General features: G+C 48.2%; 1 protein-coding gene across 2 annotated transcripts in view; it reads right to left on the reverse strand.

Annotated features, from left to right (window-relative positions):
• The window catches only part of ADGRD1 (adhesion G protein-coupled receptor D1), a 1635406-nt gene that overhangs the window by 1286609 nt on the left and 322683 nt on the right, over nt 1-26114 (reverse strand). For both annotated transcript variants that reach the window (XM_069620079.1, XM_069620080.1), the window contains 2 exons: nt 19673-19780; nt 18927-19002 (listed from right to left, as the gene is read on the reverse strand). In XM_069620079.1, the coding sequence (XP_069476180.1) occupies nt 18927-19002; nt 19673-19780 (184 nt within the window). The remainder of the gene's footprint in view (nt 1-18926; nt 19003-19672; nt 19781-26114) is intronic.

Raw genomic sequence — 26114 nt, forward strand, 5'->3', positions numbered from 1 at the left:
AATTATGAAAAGGCCTTCGAGTTGTAGGTGCATGAACGTGATGGATGTGCTTTGGCTGTATTAATGCAGGAACATGGAGGGAAGAATAGGCCGTGCGGTTACTTTTCTTCCGCCCTTGATCCTGTTGCATGCGCTTTGCCAAGATGTTTGAGAGCTGTCGCTGCTGCTGCTGCTGCATCTGTAAAACAGAGCGAGGGTATGGTCCTTCACAACGCATATAAAAATAAAGAGGTGTTGTGTATTGAATCCGGCTGAACTATTACCTTTCCCGCAAGATACTGCTTGCAGTTACAAAGTGTCACATGAATGCCTTTACACCACAGAGCAAGAGACTAAAGGCAGGATTGACCTGAAAGGTACACCTTTGAACGAGCCACAAGGGGAGCTGGTTTGCGATGGCTCTTGCTTCAAACTTCCGGATGGTACATCTACGGCTGCTTATGCCATCACCACACTGAGCACGATTGTGGAAACCAAAAGAATTTTGATAACTCTGCGCAGGCCGCAGAGATTATTGCATTGACTCAAGCTTGTGAACTTTCTGAAGGGCTTAGAGTACACATATATACTGATAGTCAGTATGCTTTTGTGGTAGTTCACAACTTTGGTAGACTTTGGGCAGAACTAGGTTTCTTGACCTCACATGGAACGAAGATTCAATATGGCTCCTTGATAATGCGGTTACTTTCAGCGCTTGCACTTCCCACTCAGTTAGCGATCATGATATGCGGAGCGCATCAGAAAATCATAAATGATGTAGGAAAAGGGAACGCTTTCGATGACCAGATAGCCAAACAAACTGCCACTGATCTCTATACAGATATGTACACTACAAGGGAAGCCACAAATGTTTGTACCATAGATGAAGGTATTGAATCTGTAAAGAATATCCAAGCTGATGCCACTTTAGAAGAAACTAAGCAATGGGCTGAGCGTTTGGCGAGGTTGGATGATGATGGGTGTAGGGTGGATAAGTTAGAGGGGAAAATGGATGCTGCTAGGTGCGTACATTACTATGATGGTCGCAATGGCTCACGGGCCCACCCACATCTGTGCCAGGAAGGTTTGCAAAATGTTAGAAAATGTCTGGGTGAACGATAATATCTCGAAGACAGCCGAGCATTTTGTCCAGAGTTGCATGATCTGTCTACAGCACAATATGGGGAAGGGCACATCGACACCAAGGGTTAGTTTTGGTCCACCTTCTGTCCCCTTTGAAGTGATCCACTTTGACTTTATTGAATCGTAGCGTTGTAATAACTTCAAATTTGTTTTGGTTGTTATTTGCGCCTTTAGTGAATGGGTTGAAGCCTTTCCTGTAAAAGATGCCAGAGCAATGACAACGGCGAAAACCATGCTTAAGGAATATTTTCCTAGGTTTGGTTTGCCAAGGGTCATCTGGTCGGACAATGGCCCACATTGCATTGCTGCTGTAATTCTGCAGATATGCGCAGGATTACAGATCGATAAACGGTTCCATTCGGCGAGACATGCTCAGAGTGCTGGATTGGTAGAGAGACACAATGGAATTTTGAAGAACAAGCTCGCTAAGACGTGTGCCGGCACCAAATTGAAATGGCCCGACCCCTTACCGATAGTGTTACTGTCCATTCGCACCACCCCACAGACTAAGACTGGGTTCTCCCCATATGAAGTGGTCATGGGTAGGCCAGCTAACATTTGGAACCTCCCAAAACCCCGGGACCTGAGGGATATTGAACATGTATTTTTTCTGATTATTGTGACTGGTTAACAAAAAATCTGTATTTGATTTACCAACTGGTGCGAGAAGCCCTTTCAGCAAAATACGAGGGGCCAGGTCATAGTATCCAACCTGGGGAGTGGGTGCTCGTCAAAGTATTCGAACGAGCATCCTGTCTCACACCGCGGTGGAGAGGACCGCACCAGGTTCTCCTGGCCACACAGACGGTGATCCGGGTGGAAGGCAAGAGGCACTGGATACATGCGTCGCATGTCAAGAGGATTCCCTTCCCTTTGCCACATGATACAGAAGATATGGAGAAACCTACCTGCTCTGCCCCCAACGATCACTCAGCATTGAGTAGTATTGAGAGTGCTTCGGAGACACTCCCTGAGCCTGTGGGGCCTGGGAAAATAGCTGCTTCATCTCCACACTCTCCTACATATCCTTTTTCACCACTGTTAGGTTCTGTTTTGCGAATTCACCACTTCCATCAGGAAGCAACAACACGTTGTTCGCAGATAACACTGTACCAGGAGTCACAAGGTACAATCTGCATCCACGGAGCTAGACTTACTGCACGGTTCGGCTGTGTCAACAGGAAAATTATCATAGGGCTTGCTCTGTGCCCTATCTTTTGCATACAAGGAAAGTTGTTGGCTGGGGATAGGGAAAGACTAAGAAAACGCATGATCTGGAGATCACCAGCACATGTACTACGGCACTTTTAATTTTCAAAGGAACAATGCCTGCTATCACCTCTACCCGTACGGAACAAATAAGTGACTCTGTGGCCAGAAAAGACAATGGAAAATTGAATACATGGTCTTTTAAAACGTATTGCTTTCTTGTAATCATGTTAACCAGTTTCACAATAGTAATTGCTTTAGGATTTTGGTACATGGAAGAAATACGTCAGCTCGAAACGTTTTTGCCTACTGAAAATGTACCTAATGTATCTACACCTTTCGTGTGTCTGCACATTCTATCTCCTAGAGACTCTCAACACAGACAGAGTTACCACAATAACACATTACTGATTATAATGAATGCAACACATGCCATTTTGAACAGGTCTAATTGTTGAGTCTGCTCTCATTTACCGCAACATGGAGACAAAGGGTTGGGCTGGTATATTCATGCTTTGCCTCTAACTACTGCATGTTATGCTTCTCTAAGGGCACTATTCTTTGGCTGATGGAATGATAGCATCTTGGGGAACTTTGATGGAACGAATTTGAACGAGTTTGAGAGACGAGTTCTAACACCCCTGGGATGCTGACTTTTCGCAAATAGAAGCAAGCTTAATGTTGCTTCCATTAGGCCTTCTGATAAACTGTCTCGACCTTTTCAATCTCTGATTTCCTTCAAGATGGCTCCTATAGTCAATAGGGATGCCACGCCACCTTCCTATACTGTTAAACACAGCCCCAACTCAGTTTCTTTCTGCATACAGAGGAATGGTACTCAGTCAATGGGTGATTTCAAGGGTTGCACCAATGTTGCGAACTTGACCAGTGAGGACCCACCTTTGTATGTAGGCGAACCTGTCTATTTTGTTTACGGTAATGAAGCTTTCCCATGGCTACCTAGGGATTGGCAGGGAACCTGTTATATAGGGATCCTGTTGCCAGGGGTATTTATAGCTAGTACCACAGAAATTTCTAAAGCTCGTCCAAGGCGGGATGAGAATGGTGATACTTTATCACAAGTTCTGGGTGACGTAGCAAAATCTTTTGTACCTTTTTGGGGGCAAATACTAAATTCTGAGGATATTAGGAGACTAGCGAGAGTATTGGAGAGAACCATCACCGGACCACTGACATACTCTATAACATGACTCTAGAACAGAAAGCAATAAGGTTAGTGGCACTACAGAATCGGATGCCATTAGACGTCATCCTGGCTGAGCGTGGAAGAGTATGCAAATTAGTGGGGTCCGCTTGTTGCATTTTCATTCCAGATTCCTCCCCAACCATCTTTGAGGCTATACAAAATCTGCACATCCTTAGTTCAGTAGTCACATTCCCGAGGGAAATTGGGATCTTAGCGCTTGGTTCTGGGACTTCTTACGATCTTGAGGATGGAAGATACTTTCAGTCTTACTGGTTATTCTGGGTGTTCTGTTGTTTTGCTGTTGCTGTATACAGTGTCTTCCTGCCATATGTTCAATGTTAGGGGGATGTTGTGCACAGACTATGGGAATGTTAGGGCAAAAGGTACGCGCACCGGAAGGAATGACCAATGAATTTGTGTTGAAAGAAATTTCTGTTACAGACCTTATGGTGATTGATATCTCCGATGATTGTGATTCAGGGTGTATGGACATTGAGATGTGGAGTTACTTGTAAAGTGACTAATAGTAGTTTAGCGCTTGGCCTCGGCCAAAAGGAGGGTTTGTTAAACGGGAAATCATATCGTGCCTCCTTCTGATTTATATTGGCCTAAGCCTAGTCACTCTGCGAAGAAAACCACGTTGCAAAGTTCCGATTTTGGATCGACTTTGCCGCCACTTTAGAATCGCCCATCATTTTGATTTCTGTTCGTATGTGATTCTCTGTTCTAAAATGGTGGACTGTGTTTAACTTGCAAACTGAGCCTTCCAGAACTTTGAATCTTGTTAATAGTTAGACTGCCCGAGGACCAAATGTTTAGACTAGATAATGAGACCTTGCCCCGAACATCACTTGTGGTCATAGGATTGTCTGCACTAACAAGCCTCATCCACGAACACACACCAAGGACAATGCAATGCAAATGTCAAGCGTGGACACCCGCAAAACTACATTGTGAAGCGATATGTACTAAGGCTCACTGCTAAATCCAGGAACACACTTCGCCATTGTAACTTGTTGGAAACACAAACCTGTGCAATCCATGTGCATATTATTGTATGAGCTATGTGTGAACTAGGCACAAACTTTTTACCGCAGATTGTTAACCTGTAGAGAGCAGATCTGTGAATCTTTATAGCCCGTGTTTGGTGTATTTCCTTTTGTGGTACTCAGCCTCGATATGTCCTTGCTTTTACAAGGTCAAGTGATGATGTGAGGAGGGGGTAAGGTCAAGTGATGATGTGAGGAGGGGGTAAGGACACAGTGATGATTAGAGGAGGGGGTATGGCCCCAGTTATGATGTGAGGAGGGGGCATGACCGCAGTGATGATGTGAGGAGGGGGTACGGCCCCAGTGATGATGTGAAGAGGGGGCATTAGCGCAGTGATGGCAATGGACAAACGACTGTACGGCGGTGGCGCAGGGACCTGGGGCCACAGTTATTGTTGGTGCAACGAAATTCGCTTCTTGATGTTTTTTATCCAAGAGGGAAATTGTTTGAGATGGGTAGAATGGCCACGACGCAGGGGTGTGTGTGGTGCAGGGCAGAGGTGGCTGTTGTGTTCCACATGCTGTGGGCACGCCCTGGTATTGAAAGCTGCAGGGTGGTGTTCCTGGCCCACATGTCACAGCTTGTAGCCAAGGAGCTCATTCCAGACCTGAAATAATGGGATAATGGGGGGACAGTGACTTCCGATCTATGCCCTCAGCGGCATTCATGAGTGCACAGCTAGGCGTTGCCCTCAATGGACTGAGGTTGCCAGCAGTGGGCAAAAATGGCTTAGGGGTGGGGGCTCATGGAAATGGAAACATTGGCTTGTTTAAGGAGGGGTCTTTGTTTTCGTTCCCATCGATCGCAGATAGGTAATTGATCAAGGTGGATGGAAATGTGGCGACCTTCATTAGGTCTCTGTCACGCTGGATCATTTCCTCCCCACCCCCACCCCGTGCAGGTAGCACACCTGTGAACCCAGGCATGTCTGGTCACTGCAGTGCAGAGGTATGACGTCACGGTCCCCTATAAATTACCCTCCACGAGCCCTTCCAAGGCCGCCCAACTCATAATTCAGCCGCTTGCTTATTTTTATAACACTAATAAATATTTCATTTCGGTGATTACAGCTGTGCTGGAGCCAACTTCGATCGTTACATGAAAAGCTTCCCCTTTTCCAGCTCTCTGGGAAACTATCTTCTACCACCCAGTCACAGACCCCCTCTGGCCCCCGTATCCAGACCTGAAAGACGTTATCATTTTTCATTTCCGGACTTAATGTCGAATGCAAGTGTAAGGCCTGGGGGAAGTGTGCTGACGAGCAAAGTCATCCGGGGGGCATAAAACCGGCCCACAGTCGCAAATTGTCCTTTTGTGACAATTAAGTACCCAAGGGGGAATGTTTGGGTAAAAACGTGTTGCAAATTGAGCATTTTAAAGAATGTTTGTACAGAAACATTGGTCAAACTACTAACTGCACAGTGAAGTAACTCCTCAAACTGAACCACCGTGGGCAAAAAACGGGTCTACTTTGATCACAAAACTGGCCCACACTAGGGTGACCACATTTCGAAAATTAAAAACCGGGACAGGCCACTGACATAGAAGTAGGACTACAACTTCAGCGGCGGAACTGTAGTTCTACTTCTGCATGGTGGCCTGTCCTGTATCATGTTGCAGCGCCGGCGTCCCGAGGCTATTTTAAGTTTTAAAAACCCGTCTGGGATTTGGGAATTGGGTGGATACCATCCCGGTTTTTGGCAAAAATCATGATATCCGGCCAAAAACCGTGATGGTATCTGACCCGATCCCCAAATCCCAGGACGGGGTTGTTAAAATTAAAAAAGTCTCTGGACCCCGGAACGGAAGTGCAAATTCCCGGGAAAAAACCGGGATGTCTGGTCACCCTACCACACTACCATGCTGGAACTGCACTTGCGCATCGCCCTACGGCGCTATAGTCCAGGCTGAGCCTGCTGGCGAGTGGTCCCACAGGTGGCAGCTCAGTGTGAAGAACAGCAAAGGTGGCAGAGGGCAGCAGGGGCGCTAATCACACTGTTGATACACACCGAATAGGAAGAAATACAGTGCCCCCCCAACCCCCACCCGCCCTGTTCCATGATAGAGAACACAAGCAATGGAGCTGGGGAGCAGGAGGTTGAAAAAGTCAGGGGTGTGAGGACTGCTTGGCCGAAACTGGTCGTTCTGAATGTTGACGGAGCAGGGCATGCATGCATGCAATGATGCATACACCTATCAGGGAAGACACCCATGCAATGGTGCATAAACCTATCAGGGCACATGCACATGCAATGATGCATACACCTATCAGGGCACACGCGCATGCAATGATGCATAAACCTATCAGGGCACATGCACATGCAATGATGCATAAACCTATCAGTGCACACGCGCATGCAATGATGCATAGACCTATCGGGGAATGCACACACGCAATGGTACATAAACCTATCAGGGAACACACACACGCAATGGTGCATAAACCTATCAGGGCACACGTGTCTGCAATGATGCATAAACCTATCAGTGCACACGCGCATTCAATGATGCATAGACCTATCGGGGAACGCACACACGCAATGGTACATAAACCTATCATGGAACACACACACACGCAATGGTGCATAAACCTATCAGGGCACATGCACATGCAATGATGCATAAACCTATCAGTGCACACGCGCATGCAATGATGCATACACCTATCAGGGCACACGCGCATACAATGATGCATAAACCTACATGGGCACATGCACATGCAATGATGCGTAAACCTATCAGTGCACACGCGCATGCAATGATGCATAGACCTATCGGGGAACGCACACACGCAATGGTACATAAACCTATCAGGGAACACACACACGCAATGGTGCATAAACCTATCAGGGCACACGCGTCTGCAATGATGCATAAACCTATCAGTGCACAGGCGCATGCAATGATGCATAGACCTATCGGGGAACGCACACACGCAATGGTGCATAAACCTATCAGGGCACATGCAATGATGCATAAACCTATCAGGGCACATGCAATTATGCATAAACCTATCAGGGCACACGTGCATGCAATGATGCATAAACCTATCAGGGCACACATACATGCAATGATGCATAAACCTCTCAGGGCACATGGCCACACACTGATGCATAAACCTATGAGGCCACACGCGCATGCAATGATGCATACACCTATCAGGGCACACGCACATGCAATGGTGCATACACCTATTGGGGAATGCACACACGCAATGGTACATAAACCTATCCGGGAACACACACACGCAATGGTGCATAAACCTATCATGGCACACGCGCATGCAATCATGCATAAACCTATCAGCGTACACACAATGATGCATAAACCCATCAGAGCACACACACATGCAATGATCCATAAACCTCTCTGGGCACACGCGCACACAATGATGCATAAACCTATGATGGCATACGCGCATGCATTGATGCGTAAACCTATCAAGGCACACGCAATGATGCTTAAACCTATCAGGGCACACGTGCATGCAATGATGCATAAACCTATCAGGGCACACACACATGCAATGATGCATAAACCTCTCAGGGCACACGTGCACACAATGATACATAAACCTATGAGGGCACACATGCATGCAATGATGCATAAACCTATCAGGGCACATGTGAATGCAATGATGCATAAACCTATCAGGGCACACACGCATGCAACGATGCATAAACCTATCAGGGTACAAACGCATGCAATGATGCATAAACATATCCGAAAACACACGCATGCAATGATGCATAAACTTATCCGGGCACACACGCATGCAATGATGCATAAACCTATCAAGGCACACACCCATGCAATAATGCAAAAACCTATCAGGGCACACGCACACACACACACATTGGGGGTCATTACGAGTTGGGCGGTAAGGGTTTACCGGGACCGGAAGGATGCTGGTGCCGGTAAACCCTTACCGCCTTATTCCGAGGTCCCTTAGCAGGTCCCAGAGGAACGGCTGGTCTGACCAGCCGTTCTTTGCGGGACCCGTGCAATTTGCGGACCCGTTATTAGCGCCTTCCCCATTCCCATTGAGCCCTAAGGGGGCTAAATGGGAATGGGGAATGGTTTACTGAATGGGGATTTACCGGGTCTGCATAGGTCGGAATGTCCCGGTAAGTCCCCATTCAGTGAGACCGGACCCGGGTTTGGTGGCAGCCATGGCGCTAATAGCGTAATAACCCCCATTGATGCATAAACCTATCAGGGCACATGCGCAGGCAATGATGCATAAACCTATCAGGGCACACGCAATGATGCATAAACCTATCAGGGCACATGCGCAGGCAATGATGCATAAACCTATCAGGGCACATGCGCATGCAATGGTGCATAAACCTATCAGGGCACACGCAATGATGCATAAACCTATCAGGGCACACGTGCATGCAATGATGCATAAACCTATCAGGGCAGACGCAATGATGCATAAACCTATCAGGGCACACGTGCATGCAATGATGCATAAACCTATCAGGGCACACACAATGATGCATAAACCTATCAGGGCACATGCGCAGGCAATGATGCATAAACCTATCAAGGCGCATGCGCATGCAATGGTGCATAAACCTATCAGGGCACAGACAATGATGCATAAACCTCTCAGGGCACACGCGCATGCAATGATGCATAAACCTATCAGGGCACATGTGCATGCAATGGTGCATAAACCTATCAGGGCACACGCGCATGCAATGATGCATAAACCTATCAGGGCACATGCGCATGCAATGGGTGCATAAACCTATCAGGGCACACGCATTGATGCATAAACCTATCAGGGCACACGTGCATGCAATGATGCATAAACCTATCAGGGCACACGCAATGATGCATAAACCTATCAGGGCACACGCGCATGCAATGATGCATAAACCTATCAGGGCACATGCGCATGCAATTGTGCATAAACCTATCAGGGCACACGCGCATGCAATGGTGCATAAACCTATCAGGGCACACATGCATGCAATGATGCATAAACCTATCAGGGCACACGTAAATGTGTTGGTGTATAAACTTGTTTTTAGGAGGTGAGAGGATTACAACAGTGAATTACCATGGGCCCCGCAGGGCCAAAGCCCCAGAGGTAGAGGGCCGAGGCGCATAAGCCTGGAGGTGACATGCAGGAAGGAAGGGACACCCCAGCTGCAGGGCTGAGGGGGATGGAAAGGCCTGACACCTGGCCAGTTTCACTGGCACACACATGGGTCATGGGAACACAGGGAGAAGGAAAGGGACCCTCGTGAGTGCCGCTTTTGTTTTAGGGGAGGCAAAGTAGCCTCTACGCTGCTTCACCTGGTAGGATCACAGGGCTAACAAGAGAAAGACAAAAGGAGGGTCTCCACAATGACAGGACATGGCACCGGCTATACAGAAGTAGCACCCAAGGTGCCCGCATGCCCTCAGGCAAAGAATTTACCACCTCCTCGCCAACGCTGACCTGTGCCCCATTATGGAGGAACCTCCAGATGTTCCTGTGCTTCCCGACCAAGTTGCCAGAAAATGGTATGAAAAATGTAACGCTTGGATAAAGGGAAGAGAAGGAGGAGCAATGGGTTAATAAAAACGCGTGGATGAGTGCAGGGTGAGCTACCTCCTCCCTAACCAGGTTGCCAGAAAATGGCCTTCGACAAATAAAACACGCTCGGTAAACGGGAAAAAGCTGGAGGGGCCTATAAACAGCTGGTAAAGGTTGGTCCTTCCTCCCAAGCAGCCAGGATATGGCACAGTGAAGAGATTGGCTTGGGATGCCAGCAGAGCTGGGAAGGGGACGGAATTGCGCCGCTAAATTAAAATAAAGGGGGTCTCTGACCAAGCCCCCAGAAAATGGTCCAAACGCGCTTAGTGCAGCACCCGGCCTTTTTCGACCTAAGGAAGTACAGTGGGTCTCAAACAGCAGATAAAAAGAAGAGGCACAGCTGACGTGGGGCAAATGGCGGCGGCATGGATCAGCCTCGAGTTGGCCTCACGTGGAGCAGGAGCCCCGCGCACCTGATCCCATGATGCCCAAAGTATATCATTTCGTGTTTGTTTTTTTCTTTTTTATGCCATGACTGTTATATGGGTAATAAAACTCACGGCCATATGTTTCCTGCTCACTTCACCGCTCTGTGTGATTTTTTACAAAGTAGAGTAGCATTTATTTGGTCTGGGAGTGTGTGGCCGGATTACCAGCCATTTCTCCACACAATGCCACTTCCAGGCGTATGGCTGATTGACACAACTGTCTACCTATACACAGGTGGAAGACATTCAGCAGTGCAAGCTTCCCTTTCACAGAACAACAATAGCACAGGCAACCGCAATGCAACCTTCCCCCACGTGCAGTACAGAACAAGCAAGTGCAAGCATCCATCACAGAGACACAGAACGGGTACACCACAAGCAGCAGCAGTGCAAGCTTCCCTCACAGACACACAGAACGGGTACACCACAAGCAGCAGCAGTGCAAGCTTCTCTCACACAACGTGCAAGTACAGCAGTGCTGGTGCACAGAACTGAAGCAGCCCAAGCAAGCACCACACACAGAACAACTACAGCTCAAGCAGCAGCAGTGCAAGCATCACACACAGAACAACTACAGCTCAAGCAGCAGCAGTGCAAGCATCACACACAGAACAACTACAGCTCAAGCAGCAGCAGTGCAAGCATCACACACAGAACAACTACAGCTCAAGAAGCAGCAGTGCAAGCATCACACACAGAACTATAGCTCAAGAAGCAGCAGTGCAAGCATCACACACAGAACTATAGCTCAAGAAGCAGCAGTGCAAGCATCACACACAGAACAACTACAGCTCAAGAAGCAGCAGTGCAAGCATCACACACAGAACTATAGCTCAAGAAGCAGCAGTGCAGGCACCACACACAGAACAACTACAGCTCAAGCAGCAGCAGTGCAAGCTTCTCTCTCACACAACATGCAAGTACAGCAGTGCTGGTGCACAGAACTGAAGCAGCCCAAGCAAGCACCACACACAGAACAACTACAGCTCAAGCAGCAGCAGTGCAAGCATCACACACAGAACAACTATAGCTCAAGAAGCAGCAGTGCAAGCATCACACACAGAACAACTACAGCTCAAGAAGCAGCAGTGCAGGCACCACACACAGAACAAATACAGCTCAAGCTGCAGCAGTGCAAGCATCACACACAGAACAACTACAGCACAAGAAGCAGCAGTGCAAGCATCACACACAGAACAACTACAGCTCAAGAAGCAGCAGTGCAAGCATCACACACAGAACAACTACAGCTCAAGAAGCAGCAGTGCAAGCATCACACACAGAACTACAGCTCAAGAAGCAGCAGTGCAGGCACCACACACAGAACAACTACAGCTCAAGCAGCAGCAGTGCAAGCATCACACACAGAACAACTACAGCACAAGAAGCAGCAGTGCAAGCATCACACACAGAACAACTACAGCTCAAGAAGCAGCAGTGCAAGCATCACACACAGAACAACTACAGCTCAAGAAGCAGCAGTGCAGGTACCACACACAGAACAACTACAACTTAAGCAGCAGCAGTGCAAGCATCACACACAGAACAACTACAGCTCAAGAAGCAGCAGTGCAAGCATCACACACAGAACTATAGCTCAAGAAGCAGCAGTGCAAGCATCACACACAGAACTATAGCTCAAGAAGCAGCAGTGCAGGCACCACACACAGAACAACTACAGGTCAAGAAGCAGCAGTGCAAGCATCACACACAGAACAACTATAGCTCAAGAAGCAGCAGTGCAGGTACCACACACAGAACAACTACAGCTCAAGCAGCAGCAGTGCAAGCATCACACACAGAACAACTACAGCTCAAGAAGCAGCAGTGCAAGCATCACACACAGAACTATAGCTCAAGAAGCAGCAGTGCAAGCATCACACACAGAACTATAGCTCAAGAAGCAGCAGTGCAAGCATCACACACAGAACAACTATAGCTCAAGAAGCAGCAGTGCAAGCATCACACACAGAACAACTACAGCTCAAGAAGCAGCAGTGCAAGCATCACACACAGAACTATAGCTCAAGAAGCAGCAGTGCAGGCACCACACACAGAACAACTACAGGTCAAGAAGCAGCAGTGCAAGCATCACACACAGAACAACTATAGCTCAAGAAGCAGCAGTGCAGGTACCTCACACAGAACAACTACAGCTCAAGCAGCAGCAGTGCAAGCATCACACACAGAACAACTACAGCTCAAGAAGCAGCAGTGCAAGCATCACACACAGAACTATAGCTCAAGAAGCAGCAGTGCAAGCATCACACACAGAACTATAGCTCAAGAAGCAGCAGTGCAAGCATCACACACAGAACAACTATAGCTCAAGAAGCAGCAGTGCAAGCATCACACACAGAACAACTACAGCTCAAGCAGCAGCAGTGCAAGCATCACACACAGAACAACTACAGCACAAGAAGCAGCAGTGCAAGCATCACACACAGAACAACTACAGCTCAAGAAGCAGCAGTGCAAGCATCACACACAGAACTATAGCTCAAGAAGCAGCAGTGCAAGCATCACACACAGAACTATAGCTCAAGAAGTAGCAGTGCAAGCATCACACACAGAACAACTACAGCTCAAGAAGCAGCAGTGCAAGCATCACACACAGAACTATAGCTCAAGAAGCAGCAGTGCAAGCATCACACACAGAACTATAGCTCAAGAAGCAGCAGTGCAGGCACCACACACAGAACAACTACAGGTCAAGAAGCAGCAGTGCAAGCATCACACACAGAACAACTATAGCTCAAGAAGCAGCAGTGCAGGTACCACACACAGAACAACTACAGCTCAAGCAGCAGCAGTGCAAGCACCACACACAGAACAACTACAGCTCAAGCAGCAGCAGTGCAAGCATCACACACAGAACAACTACAGCACAAGAAGCAGCAGTGCAAGCTTCTCTCACACAACATGCAAGTACAGCAGTGCTGGTGCACAGAACTGAAGCAGCCCAAGCAAGCACCACACACAGAACAACTACAGCTCAAGCAGCAGCAGTGCAAGCATCACACACAGAACAACTACAGCTCAAGCAGCAGCAGTGCAAGCATCACACACAGAACAACTACAGCTCAAGCAGCAGCAGTGCAAGCATCACACACAGAACAACTACAGCTCAAGCAGCAGCAGTGCAAGCATCACACACAGAACAACTACAGCTCAAGAAGCAGCAGTGCAAGCATCACACACAGAACTATAGCTCAAGCAGCAGCAGTGCAAGCATCACACACAGAACAACTACAGCTCAAGAAGCAGCAGTGCAAGCATCACACACAGAACAACTATAGCTCAAGAAGCAGCAGTGCAGGCACCACACACAGAACAACTACAGCTCAAGCAGCAGCAGTGCAAGCATCACACACAGAACAACTACAGCACAAGAAGCAGCAGTGCAAGCTTCTCTTACACAACATGCAAGTACAGCAGTGCTGGTGCACAGAACTGAAGCAGTCCAAGCAAGCACCACACACAGAACAACTACAGCTCAAGCAGCAGCAGTGCAAGCATCACACACAGAACAACTACAGCTCAAGCAGCAGTAGTGCAAGCATCACACACAGAACAACTACAGCTCAAGAAGCAGCAGTGTAAGCTTCCCTCACACAAAGAGCAAGTACAGCACTGCTGTTGTGATGAACTAGATAAGCACAAGCAGCACAGTGCACACATCACACACAGAACAACAGATCAAGCAGAAGCAGTTATGCACAGAGACTAGATAGAGAATAAGCAACAGGAGTCAGCTCCCCACCTCTACCCTGCCCCCACACATGCACATACACCCACACACACACACACACGCACACGCACACACAAACGCACGCGCACGCACACACACGCACAGGCAGCAGCAGTACAAGCTTTCATCATATGCACAGAGACTGGATAGAGAATAAGCAACATGAGTCAGCTCCCAACCTCCACCCTCCCCCTACACACGCAAAAACACAAACACACAGGCTGCAGGTACAGCACAGGCAGAAGCAGTGCAAGCGTTCCTCGTATGCACAGAGACTGGATAGATGTTTAAATCTGCAGACCTGATTACGAATCCCCGCTTTGGCACTTCATGAAATAAAATGGGTGTGATTCTGCACAAACCTCTTTATCTCCCGGATCTTTAAGTGCAAATACGGTGAATGGATCTGTATAGTGGAACTGTGGCGCAGTCCCAATCACCTGCTGCTTTCCCCGATCAGTTCCACTGCAGTTCTGCTCCTAGATGCCATACAGGGGGTTTCCCCTGGCGTGATTTTCCTCTAGTGCCCATTGCTGCCTGCTCTCAATGTTAATGAGCTCCACCAGTTGCATGTTCTCCGCTGCTGGGAACAGGAGCCCATTCCGTTGTGCCTCAGGACTTCCCATAATGATCCTATTTGAGCGGCACTAACACCAGGACTGTGAGAAGTCCTCTGGAGTGCAAGGATGAGTGGGGGTGAAAAGGCCCACTCAGCCCTCACACGTCTACAGATCAAAACCCAACGCCATCATAACGGTAAAACGGGGAGAGTTAAGGCATATACCTCCTTTGCCTTTTGTGGTAACATGGGATGTGGGAACGCTGTGCTCTAAAGAGGGGTGCAAATGTGATCCAGCAGTGACCCAAACAACACAATATCACAGTCCAAAATTAAGGGAATGTCCAGTCAAGGTTCTATAAAAAATCTATACTTTAATTAAACACACCATCTGCAACAGAATGAAATAAAAACACTGCACACAAACCCACCCCTGTGAAAGACAAAGAGGAAGCAGCAGACTGGAGAAGGTAGCCCTCTCAGCGTGAGTACAGGGGTGGAAGGCAAGTACTGACCCCAAAAGGATATGTCTGGGAAGAAAGAAGGTGCTGAGGTGACCAACCAGTCTCTAGGGTCCTGGTGGACTAAGGCGGCCATTCGTAGTCAACAGTACCTGATTTCGGTTCTTTGATCAGCTGACGATCACGCTCAGTTCGGGCACGTTTGGTCATGGGTGCCCAAGCAACAAGCCGGCGTGGATTAGGGGATGCCGTCACTCTGTGCGGTCAAAGGGGGGCTTTCAAGGATGCAGGTCGGGGCAGTCACAGGAACGGTTTACAGCTGGCCTGTCTGAGTCGGGCTTTACCCGCTGGGAGGGGTCGATGCGTGACTCTCCAGTGGTTCGAGTCAGTGGGTGAAGGTTGTTGAAGTGGTGATTTTGGGGGCGTCGATGTGCAGGTTGTTGAAGCAGCCTATCGACCGCTAGCAGGTTCTAGCGGTGGTTGTAACTCCTGGCTAATGTCGGCATGTGACTTTCCAGTGATTAGAATCGGGTTCCAGTTTCGAGCCGTTGATTCGGGCCTCACAGGTGATAGACTTGCCAGAGCGCAATGCAGCATCGAACTGGTTCCAATTGCAAGAAATAGTTTTGGTAGTTGGAGGAACACAAAAACCAGCACCAGTATCTTCCCTCTAGTTCAAGGTGTGATGAACACAGAGTGACTGGTTCGGTGTGGCAGAGCAGAGAGCTTCATCTGGTCTGGTTCTCCGGCTGTTGTGAGGCCCACTCAGAGGGACCTGAGGACAGGATGGCTCTATTCAGGGTCTGCTCTCCCAGCTCTAGGAGATTCCGGTGCGGAGTGGCAGGTCGGACAACTCCCTCTGGCAGAGGCTGTTTCCTGCCAGCAATAAGAGATCAAAGAAGAGGCCCGGCCCCCCAAGTTCTCACCCTGCCATTTGGCATTCTCCACCCGGCTGAACAGAATACACATCACCTTGTACAGCAGAGCTGAAGCAAAGGAGCTGACCATATGCGCTATCAATTGGGATGTGGCAGCCATGATCACAAGTAGTGCCATGCACCATGCCTAATCTCAGGTTACGTTTATTTGAGAGTTTACCGTGCCACCATCATGGGATACTTACGATCATTGTAGTTTTGATACAGTGGGCATATCTTAAATGACGCCCCTGCACTGCAGAGACTTGGCTATTGCTGCGGCTGTCGAGTGAGTATCTTGTGACCTCTGACCCTGCTCTACACCATGGGTACAGTGGGAACTGAGAATCAGGCTACTGATGCAGCAGGACACAAGTACACACTATGCCATTGGTATTGGTATTGGTATTGTTTATTTATAAAATGCCTATACACAGGCAAGTGTTTCAAAGCCCTCAAGGAGAGCGAGACCAGTGGGAAAAAAGCAACAGTCGCTCAGAGCCCTTGAAATTCTGAGACAATAATAGTCTGCACGGCAGAGTAAGGGTGTATAATATGTTTAACAGTTGAGACACACCAAATCTACCAGTGTAATTAAGGGGAGGGGACAAGGGAGAGCAGACAGACAATCTTCAGGCGCGGTGCGTGCGGATCGTGCAAGTGCAAAGACGGTCAGAGGGAGGGGGAGGTCCAAGTGCCCCCAATCGGTGGGGATTGGGGTAAGTGCAGAGAGTTCCACTCTCTTGGGTGGTTTCTGAAGTGCAGTGAAGGTGGGTGGGGTGTGGGGCCCTCAGGCAAGTGCGAGAGAGGACTGGCGGGGGTGCCCGGACCTGTGAGACTCTGAGGTACACCAGGTGGCCAGTCAGCAAGCTGTATGGAAGAGGAGGGGGAGAGGGAAAGAGCAGAGAGCTTGGTTAGCAGGGCAGAGGGAGAGAGAAGGAAGAGGAGAAGAGGAAGGTCTTGAGGAGTATCCAGAACTTAAGGAGATCAGGCTCAAGAAGGAGAGCGGCAGGGAGGCTATTCCAGAGGGAGGCACCTGCTGAGGATAAGGATCTCCCTCCAAATCTCTGCTTAGAGAACCGGTTCACTCGCAGAAGGTTGGACGTAGGTGAGCGAAGAGCTAGTGAGGGACAGTATTTAGGTAGGCAGCATTGCAGGTAGGTAGGTCCCAGGCCCCAGAAAGCCTTGTGGACAATGCAAAGGGTCTTGATCCTTTCCGCCACGGTGAGCTAGTGAAGGGATTTCAGTGCCCGAGAGATGCGGTCTCTGGGCTTGAGGCCAAGGATAAGTCTCAGCATGGAGGTGACGAAAAGGGGAACCTTGTTAGAAGATTACCCTTTTGGAAATGGAATTGCCAGCAACATTTTATTTATTAATAAAAATCCAAATACACAGGACTTTGCAGCCCTGTCAGATGGCAAGTCCTCACAACGAGATTGGTATAACCGCACAAGATGGATGTCCCAAATGCCCATCGAGGTCTTCACTGACCGATCCCTGCACTAACTTGGTCAAAATATATGCTCTAACACACAATGCACATACCAACTAACCCACCCACACACCGCAAGAGAGCACACCTGCCAACAGACATCAACCATAGGAACATTACATCTCTCCCACCCAATTGGGAGTGCTATACATGGCGTTGAGTTTAGCATATGAGGTAAGGCGGGGTTACAATATGTAGCATGTCCCTTCCATGGGTGCCAGGTGTGATGAAACACCCTAACAAGGCTTTGTGGCACCTAGGTATTAACTGAAGTGAAGGGTCTTGAATTCCTTTGTGAACTGCCTCAAACCTCGCGATGGCTTGGCCCCTGGAGGAGCATGGCGTGCCTGGGCTACGGAGCTTTGCCGCTCGGAAGGCAGGTGTGAAAGCGATGGTGGCCTTGTAGGCAATGTAGGCCGCCTAAAGAGTATTCGGGCGGGGATGAGAAGAAAGTGCCGCCCACTTAGGATGGGAGAAACGTGGCCATTTCTTGTTTCAGGAGGATAGGTCAGGGGCAACGTGCTTGTCTTGGAAACAAGACAACGCAGAGCAACACAGGTTCAATCCCTGGGTCCGCGCAAACGCGTTATAAATAACCAATTACAAGTTTCCTGTTAGGAGTCTGGCCATGGCATGTTCGGCACCCCTAAGCAGGACCAGGTGCTCTGCCTGAATACCAGTGAGGAGGGCGCGACCTCCATCAATGGGGCGTTACCAGGGCCTGGATTCTGGTTCTGACGTCCTCAGGTGGAAGGGAAGGGTTTTCGCTTCTGGGGGAGGTCCAGTTTGCACCAGACATTCAGCCTTTTTTCTGATATGTTTTCGGAAGCAAAGGATGTTGGCCATAGCAAACCTGGGTGATAGGGCAGCCGGGACCCAGAGCCCTTATGCGACCTTGGCACAAACAACCTAAAAACAGAAACACAGCAAAGCCACCCTGCATTTTAACCAAACGCTTGCCCTCTTTCAGATCCAGCAGAGTGCCTAGAGGCCATGCAAATGGCAGGCGAGCGCTGCATACACCCAGCAATGTAAGATTCTCCTCTGTGCACCCTGCCCGGTGCTTCTGCCGCAATGCATGCTTGCTGGTCATTGCCAGCTCCTATGGCACAGGCGTGGTGAGCTGGCACTTACCTGGTGTCGCTCGGGTTGATGCGCCTGTAGTAATCGTGCATGCTGTGGTACAGGAGACCCACGATGGTTGTCCGAGCTAGGAAAGAGTTAATAGTAGAAGGTTACTGCCAGGCCGCACTTCTGCAGCACTTGTTGATTGAGGTGGCAGACTGGTGCCATGGGTGGCACTTGCCCGCTAATAGGGCCGTGAGTGCTCAGCCGGGGCAGGAATCTCGCGTGCAGGGTTGAACTCTTTAATGAGAATCTATGGGAGTGCGGCTGGGGAGGGGCCGAGGAGGGGTGAGATCTGGGGCCCAGCTGTGAAAGGCTGCACTTATCTGCTAGCAAAGGGCAGGGGAACAGCATGTACCAGGGTCGGGGGTGCGAGGGGCCTCGGAGTGTGTGTGTGTGTGCGTGTCTGAACCTGCAAGGGGGGCTGTGGGGTGATGAGGTGCCCCGTCACAAGAGGTCTGACTCACATGGGAAACGGGAGATTATTATGGAGACTGGGGCCCCAAAATGACTGGGGGGCTGGTGTGGAGGCTCCTCTGCGAGATGACAGGCGGGTCTGGCATGATTCTGAGAGTGAGACTGCCCATCTCCCCAGCCTTCTATCATCTCTCTAACCTCCACCTGTGCTTTCCCCATCACCTCCCTTCCCAACCTTTAGACCACAGGGACCTTAAACACAGGCACCTGCACCCGGGGACAGCATAGCCAGTATCAGTTGTGAAATGACCGATTTCTGCTGAGATGTTTCGACTTACATTTGATGTTGAAGGCTTCTCCAGGGATGGAAATATAGCTTTGCCCGAGGGATGGGAACCGGTAGTTGGCCAAAGTGACTGATTGCGGCACTTTCATCATGGAGTAATCTGTAGAGAGAGAGCGAAAGGGAGGTCTCAGACCAAAGCAAGGCAGGAGAATCATGCTCTTCCACACGGCACCCGTTAGCACCGATAATAAGCCATTACTAGGCGACTCATCGGTTTTGGTTGCTCTTCTTCAGGGTCACTACACTAATTTCAAGAGAAAATGCAGCATAGCAAAGGATGCTAAAGCTAAACATAGCATAAACTATCAAGTGGAGAAGAATTCCTGCATTCGCTCTCTCATTGCAGCAAGCCTGAAGAAGAGTAACCAAAGCCCATCAATATGCAAATTAGTTAGGAATATGCTAATTAGTTTCTATTATATTTAGTTGTGGTATGCTTTAATAGCAACTGTAACATAGGACGGCAAGCGTTAGGACTAGTTACGCCTTTAATGTGCACGCAGGTGCTTATGTGTGTGGGGCCATAATCTGGGGTGGACTGGGAACCAAAAGAGGGCCTGGAAATAATGTTCGAAGTAGCTCCATGTTACACATTTCCAGCAAACCTTATACTTTTCCTATGAGAACATGTGCAAATACCACACAAAAAAGGCCCCGAATGCCAAGTCCTAGCGCAAAGTCTCCAGAGTTCCCTATAGGCCAGTCCACCCGTGACCAAGATGCAGAGGCCTACCGGGAAATCTCCAGAGTTCCCTATAGGCCGGTCCAGCCACGCCCAGGGTGCACAGGCCTAACGGGAAGTCTCCAGAGTCCCCTATAGGCCAGTCCACCCACGACCAGGATGCAGAGGCCTACCGGGAAATCTCCAGAATTCCCTATAGGCCAGTCCAGCCCTGCCCAGGGTACAGAGGCCTACCAGGAAATCTCCAGAGTTCCCTATAGGCCAGTCCACCCATGCCCAGAATGCGGAGGCCTACCGGGAAATCTCCAGAGTTCCCTATAGGTCAGTGCACCCCTGCTCAGGGTGCAGAGGCCTACCGGGAAATCTCCAGAGTTCCCTATGGGCCAGTCCACCCAGGGGCCATTTTCCAGTCTGACGTACTGGTAAACGTGTTAAAGGTTTAAGCACGTGTTTTCCAGCTGCATTACCACTGTGGGGAGGCTTGACATTTTTGGAAGTTCCTTGAGCAAGGAATGAAAGTTATTTTTCCGCCCGCCCCACGTTGTTCGTCTGCTGGAAAGTAATGCTTTAACGAGAGCATCTGGTCTGATTGCAGGCGTTAATTCATAGGAATTCTGTGGAATCCTCCGACTTTTAGCACATATTAAAAACCAACGGATTCCATATGAATCCCTGTTAAATGCCTTGCGCCGTGCATGCACACGTAGCCGGCTCCGTCCAAGTAATTACCACTATTTTAAAAATGACTTCCTATATGTGAAAGTTGGTTGTCTTCAAAACACAGGATGGCGGGTTCGCAAACAAGGTGCCCACATTGAAAAACCATTAAAAGATGTCGGCCGTAAGGCCCCCATGGGAAAGAGAGACAGAGTTCCTTCCTAAGTGAAGGAGCACTCTTTGCAACACAGCCGAGCAGGCTGAGACTGGGGGCACTGTGTGCCATGGTCAACTGCGCGCATGTCTAAAAACTCGGCCACTTTTCTCCGTTACAAAAGTGCCCTTTATCCTTCAGTAAATCAGAAAAGTGGTGCTGCCATCCAGGAAATGCCAACCATATACCAGGAAGACTTGTGCAGTAGATGCTCACAACACCTCTCATGTACTGCATTGTAACTCCTTTTTACTTTTGGCTGTTAGATGGTGCGAAAAGACCACCTATCAGCAGAAACGATTGCATTAGAGCACAGATAGGGAGAAATGGCACACGAGGAAGGACAACAGCTTGCAGCTGTGGTTTGGTTTACTCACCCATTGACTACCAATGGCCATGCTAATCCCTATGGCCATTCCCACCCATATCATGATCCTCCCCCCCAAAACACATCCTCCCAAGATCTCTTTGTTCTAGCTTTATCAATCTGTACCGTCAAATGTTGTGCAAAAAGTGTCTGCCAGCATTATTTTAGCACAGCCTTTTGAGGGTTAAGGACTTATATGTGGCTGTAAACATGCCACTGGTGTAATAAAAATATCTTAACCAGGTCTGTCTTTATCCAATTGATTTATAAGCACTATGTGTTTCTGTCACTGACATCCTGTTAAAGACAAGCATTGGCAAAGTCAACAGTTTTGACACATGTATAAGTATTAGGCATTTGCCAGGCACTGCTATTATATGCCGAGGTACTTGCACTATTTTGCAGTGGCTACCATTCATAGTCCTTTAATACCACTACGCAGCATGGCCCTTACCCCCGAAGTTGAAGAAACTCTCTGCCCCTTACTGCCGTTAGTGGCCCGAACGCTGTGCATTTGGAGTCTCAATGCACACAGCGACATCACCTTCATAAATTGCTCCTGAAAGCCGTCCTTTGCTCACTGGGACAGCTCAAACAATGAGACAGTCCAAAGCTATAATATACATCTCATGCTTTGCACACGTTTTACTGTCAGGGTGACTATTCTGACAGAGGAAATGAGCGCCATGCATTGCATGCTCAGAAGGAATGCAAGTTTGATCTACTATCACAGTCATGCTTCACAAATTAGTGATCTTTCTTATGTTCCCAAAATCCACTTTGTTTTTATGGAAAGCAGTCAGCATCCCATAGTCAGGACACCCACATTATTAGACGCAAAGCTCCGCCCCACCCACACCACTGACAATCCGTCATTAACCCCCCCTTCCCCGCACGAAGGAGGGAAATCCTCCAGTAACTTTGGTCAATTTCCATCCCTGGGGATCCCTAATCGGACCAGCGAGAAACATGTACGCTTTTAGAAAGCCTTTTGGGGCCCTCAAAACACATATAACAGCACCAATTAGCCACACCCCGGGTTGCGAGTCGCAGGGTTGACTGAGCCGCACCTCCCGGGTGCTTTGAACGCCTGTGTCAAGCAATTCGGAAACCAGATTTAAAATACACTCTTAGGAAGGTCAAGACTTCACTCTCACACAGCGACTCAAAGCATTAAAAAAAGGTTAGTTGAAAATGAATGAAATGGTGTCTGATTGGCTTTGGCAGAAAGGCGAGCGTGAAAGAGAAAGAATAAGTGCTCAGAAAATGGAACCCCAACTTCTCCCCGCACCAGACTGATGCGACTCTCCAAAGCAGCCAGTGAAGCTGTTCACCAGGAGGGCCATTTCAGGCTAGCCCCGGCCCACTTAAAGCCCTTCTCTTCCCGGAAAAAGTGCCAGTCTATCTCCCCGTTTCATCTTCATAGTGACAGGTATTTTGAAATGCTAACCCAAAAAACACTAACTATTGCAGCACAAATCTGTCAATTTTCATAATTTCTGCTTAAGTGAAATAGAAAAAGGAAAAGAAAATGAGCGTCTTTGCTGATGTTCTTAATTTTTAGACCCTGATTAATAGCAAGCCCTTATAGAAGAGGTTCCTTCATTGAAATGATGGGCGGGGCATGTGGGAAACGGTTGTCGACAACTCACCTTGATCGCAATGAGTGGCAGGTAAAATACTAAACTATGCGCCTTTAAGCAGCATTTAAGAAGTGGAAAAAAACCTTTGAAAAAGACAATTTTGCATGTTTGTTGTGAACACAATATCACAATAAGCTGGAAAGTCTGAGTATTCCATTTGATGTTATTTAATAGATAGCTGTACCCAGTTCTGGCGATTGGGCCGTCTCTCGCTGGTTCCGAGATCTGGCACCAGATGTGTAGCCGGATCTCGGGATCTGGCCAGAGTCAGTGCTGTGGAAAAAAATTAAAAAAGATGCGCCTGCAAGCAAACTGTAACTTCCTCTGGGGACCCCGTGCAAGGGATCACCAGAGGAAGTTACAGTCCTCAGCCAATACCCGGTTTATTTATTTATTTATGCGATGTTTGTCGGATACATGGACCTGGTTTATTTATTTATTTGAGCAATGTTTGTCAGATACTTGTATCCGACAAACATTGCATAAATAAATATACAGGTATCCGACAAACATTGCATAAATAAATATACAGGTATCCGACAAACATTGCATGAATAAATAAATACCCCTATTAACATTGGAACTATCCCACACAATGCAGCCACCCAACTGCTTTCAGAGGGGAGCTGCAGGAGCTGTGCCGGGTGTGGTTCAAGTAAAAGAAAATGTTGCTTATGGGGAACAGAATCACCCTGTTTGAATAGTACCCAAGGGGGAGTTTTTTTTGTTTTAATAAAATGGGATGTAAATAGTGCTCAGCAACACTGGTCAAAACTATTATCCACTTAGTGAAGTAACTCGTCACCAGTGCCATGGAAGTGTTGTAAAGTGGAATTGATATATAGTTTGGAAAAGAACCAGCATGAAAGACAGTGCCATTTTAAACTATTATTTTGGACATTTCCTTTGATCGGAGGTCAACTGCCAGCTACGCCCTCACCTCCTCAGCACCCACCCAAACACCGCCCTCCACCCCAGCCCTTTTGGGTTCCCCAACCAATTCTTTTCCCTTTCCATCACTGGCTGTACTCGCCATATGACACAGAGATCAAGTGCCCTCCTTCTCTCTCTCCCCCTCTCTCTCTCTCTCTCACTATCTCTATCCATCGCCCTCTCTCTCACTCCCTCCATCTCTCCCTCTTGTTCTCCTAACCCTCCTTCTCTCCCTCTTTTCAGCTTCTTTTCTGTCGCACTCTACATCCATGTGCCTTACTTTGTGCTCTCTCTCTCTCTCTCTCTCTCTCTCTCTCTCTCTCTCTCTTTCTCTCTCTCTCTCTCTCTCTCTTTCTCTCTCTCTCTCTCTCTCTCTCTCTCTCTCTCTCTCTCTCCCTCTTTTCATCTCTGCCTCACTCCATGTCTCTTTCTCACTCTTTGTGCTTGCTTTCGCTCTCTCTGTCTCCCTCACTCTCTGCCTTTGCATGTCTCAAGGCATGTCTCTCACTCTGGGCAAGAGTCACATTGCCGGATGTGTGTTTTCTACAGCAGAGCCATTATACGTAACATGAATACCAGCTGGAAACAGGGTGAGATGAGCCAACGACTCATTGTGACAGGGTCCTTGTAGCAAAGGAAGGGCACAGCTGTCGCGGCTCATCCTCCTTGCATATTAACAAGGAAAGGACCCAGCAGAGGTGTGCTTCAGGCATTGCATCCTGAATAAAGGATGGGTGTGGAGACACAGTGTAGAGGAGGTACCAAGCACGATTCACACTCCAACCGCCCATTTTAAAGTAGCAGGAACATTCACACCGAAATATGTGAAGTATTATGAACAAATAAACTAGCAGAGAGAGCCGCAGTGGAGATCTGTCGAGTACATATCAGAAGAACAGCACCTGTTGAAGTACCGACACCTAAGAGAACCTGGCAGTAAGGTACACATTGAGAAAACCATATCGACAAATGTGACAGAATGAAGATTGTCAGAATGTAATACCCGAAGAAGCTAAGAAGATGCTGAAGGAAGACGAATGATGACATCATAAGAACCCGGACTGACTCACATATAGAAGGTCTGATGACCTGTGAATGATGAAAAGAGACTAACACTATAGATAAGTGACTTCCTGAGCCTAAAATGAAATAAGTGATGTCAAGATGTCATAAATTATGCCATATGCACAATGAAGATATTTAGTTAGTTTAAACGTGTACATTTGTAAAATAACCACAAGAAGCACAAAAATCGCGAGGCTGGCTTTTGCTTAGTAGTAAGATAGATTGCGGCAAGCGCCACCTATACTTATATCTACCTCAAGGAGCACTTTATATAAGTATACTTCGACTGTGCACAAGAGCAGAATCAACCAAAGGTTACTAACGGTCTCAAGAGGAGAGTTTCACAGCATACAAATCGAGAATTAAAGACGGAGAGAAACTCACAAGCCACAGATGTCAGCCGACTAGCAGAATTATATCAAATACACGCAATTGCATGATGAATAAGACGATTTTACGGTGTCAAAATCACGTGACCAGACAAGCAAGAAGGGATGAAACTTTCACACCTACGCATGGACCGTGGCCATGCACAGACGCCTTAACTTTCCCAGACCAAGAAGCAGACTCGAGGCCAACCACAAATAAATAATTGACACATGACCACTGAAGTGATGATTGATTGTAGCAATAATTGGAGGGAAGCTGGGGGTGCAGAGGAACTCCCTGCACCTGGCCGCTTATTCTGCATGCTGCTAAATATGTGGAAAAATATGAGTGGGGTTAATGCCAACCCAATCATAGTGGACCATGTAATGTAGGGTCCTATAGTTAGTAGAACCAATGAGACGTCGTACCTTTAGTGATGTTTACAGTAGCCATTTTGAAGGAAGGGCTTAGTTGCCCCACCTGACATTGTTTACCCAATCCCGT

Source organism: Ambystoma mexicanum, chromosome 10 (genome assembly GCF_040938575.1).
Source record: "Ambystoma mexicanum isolate Mex_15411 chromosome 10, UKY_AmexF1_1, whole genome shotgun sequence".
NCBI classification, from domain to species: Eukaryota; Metazoa; Chordata; class Amphibia; order Caudata; family Ambystomatidae; genus Ambystoma; species Ambystoma mexicanum.